The sequence below is a fragment of the Nipponia nippon genome, unplaced genomic scaffold, assembly GCF_047370975.1.
Source record: "Nipponia nippon isolate SJK-2023a ecotype South Korea unplaced genomic scaffold, ASM4737097v1 scaffold_15, whole genome shotgun sequence".
Taxonomy (NCBI): domain Eukaryota; kingdom Metazoa; phylum Chordata; class Aves; order Pelecaniformes; family Threskiornithidae; genus Nipponia; species Nipponia nippon.
Genome location: NW_028262331.1, coordinates 3,856,184 through 3,870,021, shown reverse-complemented (window position 1 = coordinate 3,870,021; position 13,838 = coordinate 3,856,184). Strand labels below are relative to the sequence as shown.

Below are 13,838 nucleotides of genomic sequence, written 5' to 3'. Positions count from 1 at the left end.
ATACGTGCTTTAACACCCATGAAATTGGGTAGACCTTTCACTACTTCAATAAGCTTTGGGTCATACTCGTGAGTCGCTGAGGTTGGGGGCACTGGAGAAGTCGGGCATCTTTCTAAACCTGCGTGTCTCAAAAGTTACAGATGCAGTGGAGGGAGCACAGCTCTTGCTTCTTGGAGCTTATTTCTAGTGAAAATACATTTGCTGAGTTGCTGCATAGTGCCCTTCCAGAGGTTCTTGACTCTCGTGCCATGCTTCAGTAAAGTTCTTACAAGCTAAAACACTTTTCCAAGTAGGGTTAAAATTACCTTTGCCCTTAAAGGTGTGCTAAGATGCATGTGATATTAAGGCACGTTTTTGGCAGCTATTCAAGGTGCAGTGAGTGTCCTTTAAGTTATTACAAAGCTACCACAATTATCAGGTTTTTGGACTGTGGATCAAGAGGGATTGCAACAGTAGCGGAAGAAGAGAGAGGTAAATCACCGTTGCTCTGCATTTCATTGTTCTTGTTAAACTTCTTTTTCTCATTTGGAAGTGACTCAAAATTAGTAATGCTTCTGTAGTCCTATTATATTAAAAAATATATAATGGTATAAATGTCAAAGTCTGTACATCATTACAAGCTTACATTTGCCTCACAAGTGTACGTTTAAATCACTTGCATTGCTGAAAGCCATTTTACTTAACAAGAATAAATTAGCAGTAGAGCTAATGTTTGAATCAAAACACAAGTGATATGAGTGTCTGGATAGAGGTTTCTATCTGTAAGCACATGCAATACAATCTGAATCAGGATTTTACCTTCTTGATTTAAATATTTAGTCAATCCATCCCTTCATGTCTTCTGTGTGAATAGGAAATATGTCCATCACCATTTAGGAATTACTGGACTTTGTAACCTGACAGTGTTTGGTTTTATTCATTCTAAGACTTGTGCAACTGAAGTACAAACTGCTGTAATCTTGGGTGGGAGAGATTTCCTAAGCAATTGCTATCTGCAGCAAGAGGCTTGTGTATACAGAACAAGCCCAGCGGTGGGAGAGTTCGGTTTGCCTGGGCAGTCAGGGACATTCAGCCTCTGGTCCCTGTGCAGAGGCTGCCAGAAAACAACAGGTAAGATCAGTGTGGACATCGCTAGTTAGTAGATTTAAATCACTGGTCTGATAATGAAGCTGTTTGTAAATTGCATTAATCACACTTTTGGCTGGCAAAACCCAATATTTTACAGCGCTTCAGTTTTCTTGGTAGATGAAAGCAAATACATAAAACTTTTTTTGCTTGCATGAGCTTGGCGTTAGTGAAGGACACTGGTAAGAAGAAAATTTTATTAGCAGCACGGAATTTTATTAGCAGCACAGTTTTTCCACTGTTTTCAGGGGGTTCTTTTGTCCCGCAGGACTAAGGTTTGTGTTTTCTTTTTAATCAATGTCGTTGACATAATATAGAAGATCACTGTTTGCAGCTTCCATTCAAACATAGGGACTCCAGTTGCCTCTGCTAGTATTGAGTCGTAAAGACAGGAGACCTAAAATACAGATCTCGCAGTCATGCAGAAAGTTTCTATTTTAAAAAATAGGTTTATAAGTATGGTGTTTCTAAAATATATCTGTTCCTTTATAATTACACACTTTAGATATTAATACATATAACTTTGAAAGTATAATTTAGACTCCGGTAGGTAGTGTCATGACAATTTTAAGGTAGGTTTAAAAAAGAAAAAAAAAAAAGTACCTAAATATCTCAACGAGCAATTTTCTTCTTTAGTGATATTCTTGGGCTTAGTCTGGAGGACCTGATCCTAGACTCTGGTGTTTTTTGGGTTTTTTTGGTTTGTTTTTTTTTTTTTTTCCCCTTTTAACCCAGAATGCAATAGAGACTGAATTGTTCTGTCTTTTAAAGAAACAGTCCCAGGGTGCTTCTGTAAGAATTCAGGGCTAGAGGGAAGCAAGAGCACGCTTTGGGTATTTTTACGTTACAAGTTATGGTTAGAAGAGAGTCTCTTGGCAGCTCTTAAAAAGCCAGGTAGTAAACGACTTGGTTGGTGGTAAGCTGCAGGAGTGTAGCACCTGCAAGCGTTACGGACAACGTGTCAGTCTGCGTGTGTGGTGGTGTGTTCACACACAGGTTCCGGACTCTCCTGCTCTGATGTATTTCTTTTAACAGATTAGTTTCCCTTTAAATCTGGGATAGCGTCTTTCCAGTCAAAATTGCTATGCGGCATGTGGTTTGCTGAGGGGAAAGCAAGTAATTTTTTGTCTACCAAAGGATCATGCCATGTCAGCTGTCTGATCTCCCTGTAATTTTGCTGTGGACCACTGTTCAGTACCCCTGCTGCCGAGACTGCAGCTGCGTGTGCCCTTGAAGTTCAGCATGGGTGCTTAGAGGGTCCTCGCTCTTTCTGTTTCTTTCCTTCTCTCCCTCCCCCAGGCTCTCACTTGCATGTAATCAAATTAAACAGTGGCACCAGCCCCAGTGGAGAAGAGCTCCTCTGTTAGAAAGCTGTCCCTCTAGAATTTGCACACAGATTTCATCATTTGCACCTGCCATTGCTGGCTGCTGCTGTGACCTTGTGTGCCAGCAGCCTGTGCTGATAAGCGTTCCCTGTTCCTTCTATCTCAATTAATAGTTTTAAGGACACTTAATTCCTTGCCAATCTTCTAAAGCTTGTCTTTGTCCATAAACACTCTGCATTGTATTTTTACAGGGTCCAGTTGAAGAGTGCTTTCAGCGCATGTAATGAAAGCTAGAAAGGGTAGTGTTATGAGGTTTCTGTTAAATACATAAAGGCAGGCAGCAACCCAAATCACCGGCAATTGGTGTCAAGTGATAACTGTGCAAGGATGCTGGGTCATTCGAGACAGCAGCAGTCACTTATGGAACACCGCAGACATCTATTGGAAACCCACTGTAAGTTGGTAAAGCCTCTCTTGCTGTTGCTATTCAGATCTCTGGGCATTGTGCCTTCTCTGGGCGACAGGGCTGCTGCCTTTTCCCCGTGCAGGGCCCTATGTGCAAGACACACCTGCCTTAGCAGCTGCACTTTGTTGAGTAGGATCGAGGTGCGGCAGCACGCGAGTGTGAAATGGCCATCAGGCTGCGAGACTTGCCAGGTCTGCCAGCTCTGCACAAGTCCTTCCACCATGCTTTTCACTGTCTGATGAACCCCTTGGAGTCAAACCAACACTTTTTCAGTGTGGAAATTTGAAAGCACTGCCTCCATCACTACCTACAGGATATTTCCTTATGTCATGAAGCCATCTCATTTAAATATTTTACACTTCGAAGCATTCACTTGTTTCAATCCAGAATTCTTTGGTTCCACACAGACTTTATCCACTCTCTTCCTATCATTGAACATCATTGAGACAGCACTGTGCAGTGGAGCTTTCTAAGAGCCCTGCTTAGACCAAGCAGCAAACTGTGGTGTGTGGTTTCCTTTGGGGTTCGTTGCTGCAGCCCCCTCCTTGTGGATAATTTTCATGGGATGTTCTCATTTGGGCAGTGGATGTTGCAGCTCTCCCTGGTGGGTGTTACAGAGGTAAGTGTACCCATGGAAGGGTGGATCTCTGTGTCAGAGTTGGAGAACGTTGGTGGAACTGCACAGGGTGCAGCCTGCCGTGTTGCTTCTGCTATTGCACTGTTAAAAACATTAATCTTTTTAGCTGCTAAATATCTCCCATTGATTGCTAAATGTAGTTACTTATGTACAAGCAAGCTCAAACAATGGAAAATATATGAAATATGAACCCTTTCTTTGTGCTCGGGTGGGAACATTCATCTTGCTTTGGTGAGGAATGTTCACCTCATGTTTCCGAACATTGTATTCAGCAGATGAGCTGTTTCCTCCTCCTTCAGGTTTTGGTTTCTCCTTTGGAGATGGGGGCTTAGATGGACTGTTAGAGTAATTATCAAAACGAACAGGCGTGGTTTTAAAGATGCTGTTGTGTGATTTTTATTGTTATTGAGTGGAGAGGGGTGGAAATTGGCTTGGTTCTTGTTTTGTTTTTCCATAGTTCAGTCTATTGACACGTAGATGAGCAAGAGTCACGTTGGGAAAGAGCTCCCTTTTGACTCTAGCAGTGTCCCCAACTGGAGAGAAGACTGAAAAATGCAAGGGATCCTCAGAAGAAAAAAATCCTGCAGCTGACAGCCTCCTGTCAAGCAGCATGTTTGCAAACATTATGGAAATTTTCGTGTCGCTACTGAGTTTTGTCTTTGCTGGGTGACTCTGTCACTTTGCTAAATTGCTGAGAGAAGCCTCCTTGTACAGGCATGGGTATATTTTCACACATCCTAAGGTAATGAGAGTAAATTATGGGGCAACTTCGTTCCTAAACAGTTGCTCTCAGCCCAATTTCACAGAAACTTTAACAACAAAACAAATACAAAACCTTAAAAAAAAAAAAAAAAAAAAGGCCCTTAAAAATAGAGATGAGGTTAAAAGGAGACTGTGTCTAATTTTGTTAGCATTGTGGTCCTAATTTGTTGCTTCTGGTGACTTGAATTCCTCACAAATTGCTGGTTTGTCTGCAGATCTGTAATTCCCACATGCTGTAATTTTGCCCTTGGAAATGTTGGCCACTGGCAGCTCTGTCTTTCTGAGCTGGAATTTTGAATGTTTTAAACTCCTCAGCATGGTCTTTTTCTGTTTAATCTAGGTGGAGACGCTTGCGCCTCGGGGAGGACTGAGCAGCTGCCTGTTGTGCTGTAGTGAGAAGGCAGTGGCGATGAGCAGGGTGCTGGGGTGCAGAAGGTGCCCACTGTGTGTGTGAAGAAGGTGCTTGGATTGCACGTTGGCTGTAGAGAGAAGTTTGTGTTCTTCGGCAGCAGTGTAACCGTCCAGCAGAAGGATGTGCTGGAGAACCAGGCTGTCCTCTTCTAGGACGCTTCAAAATGTGAGATTGAGAGCTACTGCAGGAAAAATTCTGAGGTGTTCGCTATGCAAAATCCAAGAATCTCCCAAGTAGTGTGCTCTGCTCTTTAATTCCTATCACCTAGTGGAAGGGTCAGATATTGCTATGAGCCTTTGGCTACGCTAGCTACATGCTTTGAGTTTCAGCTAGTACCCAGTCTCCCATTTTAGGCCATATGTTTAATTCTTATGTCATAAACTGAAAGAATATATCATTTATTATGAAGTCTGAAATGCTGAGGTGAAAGGAGAGATGGATCTGAGTTGCACTTTCATCTGGTTTTCATCATTTCAGTTGGGTTTCATCTTGGTGGTTTTTTGTTGTTGTTTTTTTTAGGAGCCCTGAGAAATTAAATCTTATTCTTTGTTGTTTGCTTTTTACATCAGTTGTATCCTCTGGGCATCCTCTGTTGTTGTTATAACCTTTACTGTACTCATAGCCTTAGTATGGATTTCTCAAGTAAGAGGACATGACAAGTAAATGCAATTAACTGAACTATTCAGATCTTCAAGGGCTTACGATGTACCATAACCTGTGGATGGAGGTTGGTCTTGAAGTACAAAGATACTTTAAGCTTCAGATATTTTTACTTTGCTGCTCAGCTCTAAAATTTAGTGGAGTTTCGATGCTTACTAAAGTAGTCATGAATGCTTCTTAAACAAATCTGAAATGCCCGGGGAAGGCTTTTCGGTTATACACTTAATTATGTATTATTTCCATTTACAGTTAGGGATTGCAATTAAGGACGCTGTCGCGCTGTGTTCTGTGCAGACGCGTAACAGCAATGGCTGTCGGGAGAGCGGAGCTCTCTGCTGAGCCCGTGCATCACCTGTGCCATACCTACACGCACTAATTCCTTCACTGGCCTTTCCGTATGTATAATAGGGATCTCTCTGCTGTTGGCACCCCTCAACCAATAAGGCTGATCCTTGTTATCTCTGCTTCTAAACAAATTAATGGAGTTCTATGTCGCTTAATGTGAAGCAGAAGACTGGGCCTAAGCGGCTTGCAGGATGAATATATGGTGCAGCAGCAGCAGTAACAGTGCTGCAGCGTGCTTCTGTGCAGACCCTGGTACGGTGAGAAGGCAAAACCGCATTCTGTAATTTTATGAAAGAAGAGTGTGTAATTTAAGCAAAATAGTTTGCTCGATGGGCTGCAACCGTTTATTTTTCAAACATGCTGTGAAATGTTAGTAGTGGGTTTGTATAAAAATGTTTGATTGTGCAGGAGGAATGTTTATTTTGGGCTGAAAAGTTTCAGAAAGGAAATGATATTCATATCTTGATCAAAGTTGAGTAATGTGAAGTTTATAAAGAAAATAGCTGGGCTGAAGTCTCTTCAAGTTAGTGTGCATGCAGGGCAGTTGCAGGGTGTTTATACTGTACACCTGAGATCAAGATTTTACTACTTTATTTTCCTGTGTTAGAAAGGATAAATGGAAGACGGAACAGAGAGCTCAAGCTAGGTTTTGGACACTACCACGGGGTATTGCTGTTTATATTACCACAGAGTCCTACGGTCCACAAGAGTGGATCCTATTGCAGAAGTCACTGCTCTTTAACCCTGCTGCATCCGTGTAGTGGTGCTGGAAGCAGGACAACAAAGAGGATAGGGAGAAGGCTCCATCATGTCAGGGGACTTCAGCAGGACCACAGGAGGAACACAGATGGCCCATGTTCCAGAGCGACCATCCTGCAGACCTGCTGCGTGCTCCCGGATAACTGGCACAGCCTCTCTAGCTCTGCTTTCCCACCTAGCATAGCAAGGCTGTCTAGCATATAAGAACTCCTCACAAATAATCAATACAGCGGTCCTGTAAGTTAGTTAATTATTATTAATATCCTAGTGTTAGTGATGATGCTGATCTCTGCCTTGTGTTTGGAAACTGAGAACAGCAAGGGTGTCTTTTCAGCTACCTGCTCCAGTTGTTTTCAAGCTGCCAGAAAAACACTGATGCTCCCCTAGCTGCCTCTCGTTTGGCAGGGCTTTCCAGAGTGGCAAAGCACCATGCTCCTGCAAATGAACAGGCAGTTAATTTGTGAATGAGTTGACCTGCATACCTAATTTCCTTTCACACTTCTTGTTTGCAGCTGATGTTAGTGTGTATTAAAACATGAAGCTTTCCCTGCGTTATGCCAGGAGAGAGTGAGCGTGTGTGTGAAAGGGAGAAGGGGAGGGTAAGGGCTTTTAAGTAAAAATATAATGATGGATGGCATTTAAATACCTGGACTTGGACAGAAATTGATGATGTAATGCAGAGCACATCAATTAATATGAAGGGCTGGGAGAAGAAATTGATGCAACTCAAAGCACTTTAGGAGGCTCTGGAACTAGTCTGTATCTAGCTGGAGGAATGGAGGCGAGCATTAGGACATGCTTCTGCTGAAATAAGATGTGCTTGGTCATTTCTGAAGGCTTACTTGAATATTTGTGGGCAGCAACATTGTTAATTTTGTCTTCTAAAGCAAATTAGTTATTGTTTTTTTGCAGGGAGGAGAAAGTAAAGCAAAGACATGCATTCCCCTTTACCTTCCCATTCTCTTCCAGGTGCTTTTGCTCCCGCTCTAACTGTGGCCATGGCCACACAAGTGGCTGCTTTGGAAAGTGGCTTAGGGAGCAGCAGCAAGTGGGGCAGGGCAGGTAGGTGGGAATAAGCAGGTGATACGCAAGGTAGTGGGACACTGTGCTGATCAGATAAGAAAGATAAAGCAATTAAATTTTTATGCAGGTAAAAAACCAGGCAAATAATTTGTCCCTGATCAGGCCAGGTAGCCGTAGTAGTATTTTGGTAGCAAAGCAAAAGGCAGAGGATTTTATTTACTTCTAGCTTTACAGGTGCAGGGCTTCTTTTGCAGCAGTTACATGAAAAAGAGGGTGTTGAGTTGGTGAGGATAGAATCATAGAATCGTTTAGGTTGGAAAAGACCTTTCAGATCATCAAGTCCAACCGTTAACCCAGCACTGCCAGGTCCACCACTAAACCATGTCCCTAAGCACCACGTCTACCCATCTTTTAAATACCTCCAGGGATGGGGACTCAGCCCCTTCCCTGGGCAGCCTCTGCCAGGGCCTGACAGCCCTTTCCGTGAAGAAATTTTTTCCTGATATCCAACCTAAACCTCCTCTGGCACAACTTGAGGCCGTTTCCTCTCGTCCTATCAGGAGACCTGTTAGGTGGACAGAAACTGTGTTGTTTTCTTGCATTCTTCTTTCATTTGTCTCTCTATTAACCTGTGGCCATGTTGGCTTATGTCTGAGCAAGCTTTTTGTATTAGGAGTCATCACCATTCTGTTTGCAAAAAATAAATAAAAGGTGGTTGGTGGTGTCTGATGGAAACTTACACCCTACAGGTAATAATTGCCACAACTATGGACACAATAGTGAGCAGGCCTTTCAAGTTTGCCATGAAGCTTAGAAATAAGTACCTTTTGGGTGTGATTGAGTTGTATTCTGGGTTTGGAGCCTGGGGGTTTTTTTCTGTTTTGGGGATTTTCTGCACAACCATGTGATTTTGAATAGTTTAGTCTTAAAAGAATTCAGTAACTACAGTAACAGCTGCTTTAAGGAGAGTGCCAAATATCACAAGGGTAAACAAACACACAGGAGATGGCAGTTCTTAAATCCTACTTCTTAAAAAGTTAAAACTGATTCTGTAAGTGTTTCTGTAAAAAGCCTCAGCATGAGGCAGAGTGTATGCTGTTATCAGATGGGAAGCTAAAAGACGACACTTCTGCTGGTGACTCCAAAAAGATTTGCCTTCTGTGGAGCTTCTGCTTTCCTTGCTGAAGTGGGGAGAAGGTTTCTCATGACTCTACCTTTATTAACCTCCTTCCTTGAGTCCTACTTTCAAGATCATAATCTTTACCCTGAAATGGCCCATTTCCCTAAAACTTGCTGTAAAAACAAGTACTTAAAAATTGTATAAATGTAACGTATATTAGAGAGTATGTAGTCGGGAATCAAGAAATCTTTTGCATATATGTTTAAATAGTTCTTGCAGTATGGCTGCCATTAGGTTTAGACTATTTTGTTGATGCTATTGCTCCGCCACGGCAGAAGTCTCACTCCAGCTGCATATGTGAAGGGTGTAAATATCAGAACTAGCAATTTTCTTCAAGCATTTTCTTTGCATTTGAATGGAGCACAAAAAAAGGCATCTGATCTGACAAGCAAACCTGATGATGGCTCTAGGAAAACACTTTTTTGTTTTTGTTTTCAAAGCAATTTCTGCAGTTTTTCCCCACTTCTCTATTGCACAATTTAGCTGAATGGAGATGTATTATGCCTCCAGCACACAGCAGGTTCCTTATGTCTATAGATGTTTTATGCAGTCTTTTCTTTTTGCAGTATCCTAGGGTGGTGTGCCGGAGGTGAATATTTTCTTTCTCCTCGCCCCCAAAAAGTGGTATTAATAACAACATAAGACTAGGAAATTATGCAAAAAAAAAAGAAAGAAGGTAGGAGTAGGATGGAGTATGTTTGCGTTTGACAAATGTCTTTGTCATTTCTAACACCTGCATCTTCTAACATCATCAGTTGTCCCTGAGTATCTGCAGTCCTCCTCTGGGCCCTTAGAGCATCAGAAGATAGGGAACAGCAGTTTGTGACCCCAGCTACAAGGAGATGAATTAACAGTCTTTTCTGAAATTCCAGGTCATTTAAAAGTAATGCTAAGAGCTTTCTCTCACTCTTTGCCATTTCAAATATCAAGTTGTATTTTCTTACCTGTAGCAGACACTTAGGAATGCAGCTAATTAAAGAAAGGCATTTGGAGCCAGTTCAAGATTGGATGGGATTATATGTGTATTTTTAAATAATGATCATATAAAAAAATCAAACGGCTGATCGTGTTTCCAAACAGAGAAGGAAACTAGATTTGGGTTCAGTTTTAGTGTGCATGGAGCAGTTCTGATTCCTCAGTCACTTTCCTCACAAAGTGGGAGCAAAATGAGCAGGAGACAAAACCAAAATTAAATCCCTTGCCTGGGAATTTGAGTTGGTATGAAAGGCAAGTTTCTTCATTGAGGGAGGAGCAGTCCAGATATTCTAGCAGCAGGAAAAAAAAAGTTAAGCTGATTTAGGGAACAACTTTTTTCTGAATATATATATATATATATATATCTCTTACAGTCCTAGTGAATATAGCATTTTAGGATTTGGTTATACTTTCATGTAGAAATCCCTCTCGGTTAAAACAGTGCCTCGAGAAAAGGACAGATGGTAACTCTTTCAACTTCTGTAGTGACTAAATGCGTGACTGTGATCCTTCTGGCTATTAGCAGTGATATATATTAGGAGGCTGCTAATTTTCCATGTGTTTGCTATGTGTCTTAGATTTCATGCAACACTGCAGCACTGCGATGGGTATTAAAAAGTAGTAGATACGTGATAGGTGCTTCTCCAACCATTTTTGTTCTCTGTCCAACTTTTCAAGAGCAACCAGCTATGTGACAGTTCCTCAAAATTGCATCAGTTTCCTTGGGGATCCCCAGGTGCCTTCTAAGCACGCCTGGGGTATTTCAAGTAAGGTGTCAGTAAGACTCATTTCCTAGGCAAATTGGTGTTCCAGACTTATATATGCATGAGCGCAAATGATTTTCCTCTCAGTAACTTCTACTTTTCTATACATTTGTGATCCTTATGAAGTTTAAGTCTGTGGTTGGGGACTGCAGGAGGCTGATGAAGTATGAACAAGACTTTCAAGGTGATCTGCTTATGAGTTTTTGTTCCTTATTAATTACCATTGTTGTAATGAACAGGTGGCTATAGTATAGTGAGCAAAATTAGCACAAACAGCAGTTTTCCATATTTCTAAGAAATGCTTGGCTGGTAAAGAAAGCCTACTCATTTATTTCCTTTCCCAAACCACTTGTATTTGGTCCTTCCTTGCTTCCACTTTCTCTTACGTGCCAAACCAGGCAGAGCACAGCAAGTGCTCAGCTTTGCAGTTGTGCACAAATCTCTTTTACTTGCTACAGAGAGAGGAAGAAATTGGGCAACATAGATGGAATTCTCTTTTGTTTCATTTCCTTCCTCTCATTGCTGCTGTCATGAACGCGTGAAAATTACCTCTAGCAAAACACTTAAGATGAGATATAATCTGCCAAGGGAATTTGGGCATACAGTACCTGCTTAAAATAACAATAAATTAGACAATTGGATGCCATATTCTCAGTGCAGCTTTGAAAGTCTCTGGCTTGAAGTATAATTACAAATAAGATTTAAACAATGCTATTTATTTATACAAGCTTGCTATGAGTCATGAATTGCATCTTTCTAAATTAATGAAAAGATTAATTTTCTCTTGTTTTCATTTCCATCATCCCCAATACCTTACGGGGAATAGCTTACACAGTAAATGACTTCTGGGACCCCATCTGAAAACTCTTCCGATGCGGAGGTTGGTGAGGAATGCTGCAGCTCCCTTGGTAAAGTGCGTACCTGCTGGGAACACCTGGCGTGCCTGTTCAGACCTGCACCGAGCTATCTGCCGGTGTTTGGGTGGCATTCACATCTGGCTGTTGGACTGACTTGAAAGCGCCCTTGCTAGCTTGGCATTTGCCTGTTTGAAAATAGCTCTTTCTGCTATGGTAGCTTGCATAGCTATCTTGTCAGGTCCTTGTGGATTTACCTGCTATCTATATATGCTGAAACACGTTCAGCGGTGAGCTATATCCGTGCTATGGTGTGTTCTGTGCTTCTAGACAGACCAAACTGTTCTTGGTTCAGCACTGAGGGATTGACGTAAGCAGCGATCAGCAGGTGCTCTACAGCCCAGCTTCCCAGCAAATACCTTGCAGACCGTGTGGGCACTCATAGTCAAGCATGATTCCAGCCAGTGTCACGAGCAGAAGGAATAAAGGCTTTTGGGCATGGCACGCTTATGCAAGACCTTAAGCCTGCCCTTCACCTGCAATATGTATACCCCCACAGCAGAATGCTTCACAAGGAGTTTCTTTTATCTGAAAATCGCTTCATCTGACAGCACCGATTTTGGTGTTCAGAGTTTGCAGTACTTCCTGAATCCTCATCTACTTTAAATTTACTGACTGCACAGGCACTTTGCAATGCTTTTGTGAGTTATTTTCAATAATCAGACAGCATTGAGGTTTGTTTTTTTTTTTTTCCCCTTTGCCTCAGACTGGCACTGCTTTTTTTTATTTCATCCCCTATATATTATGCAGTGTTCTAATGGGCATATGACTAAGATGCTTTATTTTCTGCTCAACATCTAAATCAAGAAAAAATGATGAAAAGAACTGACAAGTGTCCTAAAAGAAGTACCTTTGATACCAGTGACTGAAGTGCAGGACCAAAGAGCATGGATTACTGTTTGTATTGAGGCCCGGGTTGCCTTTTAATTTTAAAATGGATCTTTTCTTTTTCTTCTCTATTCAGTGAGAAGGCATATTCACAGGACCCCAAGAGGCTGTTTCTTCAAAGGGAGCTCTGCCTTTTATGTTCTGTACAAGTTCGGTGGCTAAGCATTTTCTTCCTGACCCCATCTCTTCAGCTGTTTGGATATTACTGTGCAAAAGTAAGGTGTGGGTAGAGAGGGAAAGATAAATACTGGTTGCTTTACTTCAGTGATAGTCCCTTATGTGCAGCACCTGGGTCCAATCTTGGTTATCTCTGAAGATTTAACAGTTTCCCACTTCACACATAAAAGCATCCTGAGATAAGGAATGAGAGTTAGGGACTGTCTGTCCTGAAAGTGATGTTTCACTGGCCAGCTATAAAACTTAAGGTTATTAAACATCATTGCAAGAAATTTTGCTAGGTCTGTTTTTTGCCGGAGTTGTGCGGTGTTTTATCTTACTGATGCTGTTGACGAACAGAAGTGAAAGTTGTAACGGACACCGGACAATGCACGCATTTCCGAGTTTGTACATACAGTGTAGTAATACTGCTGATGTGCTTCTGTATAGAAAGGAAAAGCCACGATGGCTGGCTTCAGATCTTATGATGCTTGTAGCTGTTCTGAAACAAGGTCAGTCTGGAATAAAATGTGGCCACTATGACCAAAATAAAGAACCTCAGCAATTCCAATAAATGAAGACATGAATTGCAGTGGAAGCAGTTTCTTTTTAAACAGAGGATATTTTGTAAGTCAGTCTCTCTCTAGGTTATTCCTTCTTCCCCTCACCCCTTACTGTTTTAATCCATTGGCCGATTTTGGCTGCACTTGAAGGAAGGCTTCTGAAAGATACACTGCTGCTAGAGGTTTCATAGAAATTTGGAGCCAGGGAAATGAGGGAGTCCCTGTAACATGAGCTTAACATTTATTAGATGTGAAGGAAACCGCAAAGGCAAAAGATTTTGAACATCAGCCACCTCTGACAGCATTGGAGAATGCAGTCTCAAGAAATAAAGCCATAGGAAAACAGGGATTATTAGTTCTGCTTTTAGGAAATAACTTTTTGCTATAAACTTGCTGTGAACTGGCTCGTGGGACCTTGCCAAGCCGTTCTTTGAAAAAAGATGTGGGCTTCTATGAGCTATGTGCTGTGGTTAACTCTTGATCTTGTGATTAGCTGTCCTGACTCTGAGGTACACCTCTCATTAAGGAATTAATGCACGTTGCATGAGCAGAAGCTTAACAAATTAGATCCTTTTAGTGTTTATAGTTAAGGGGGGGAACCCAAACTCCCTCTTTAGCTAGCTGTATTGCAGTGTCTCCTGAAACGAGTGGAGGCTGCGTCCTTTTTTTCTTCGATTGTGTTGTTAAGTATCACAAATCAAAGCATGGGTGACTTGCTGACAGCAATTTCAAAAAATCTGACTCTTGAGAAATGAAGGGTTCAATACCACGCTGTTTTTTTAAAAACAGAAAACTTTCTGTGCAAGGTGAAGGAAAAGTTTTTCTATGTCCTGGAAAGAATGTAGAATTATTAATTTTTTCCCAGGTTCCTGTACTCGCCTATT

General features: G+C 41.6%; 1 protein-coding gene across 7 annotated transcripts in view; it reads left to right on the top strand.

The window, feature by feature from the left end:
- The window catches only part of SPNS2 (SPNS lysolipid transporter 2, sphingosine-1-phosphate), a 183,973-nt gene that overhangs the window by 56,052 nt on the left and 114,083 nt on the right, over positions 1 to 13,838 (top strand). The window contains exon 1 of one of the 7 annotated variants that reach the window (XM_087752203.1): positions 2,854 to 2,904. The exons of the other annotated variants lie outside the window; for them this stretch is intronic. Coding sequence (XP_087608329.1) covers positions 2,871 to 2,904 — 34 coding nt within the window. The 5' untranslated portion in view covers positions 2,854 to 2,870. Of the gene's footprint in view, positions 1 to 2,853; positions 2,905 to 13,838 lie in introns of those variants that run through there. 7 annotated transcript variants of the gene reach the window in all.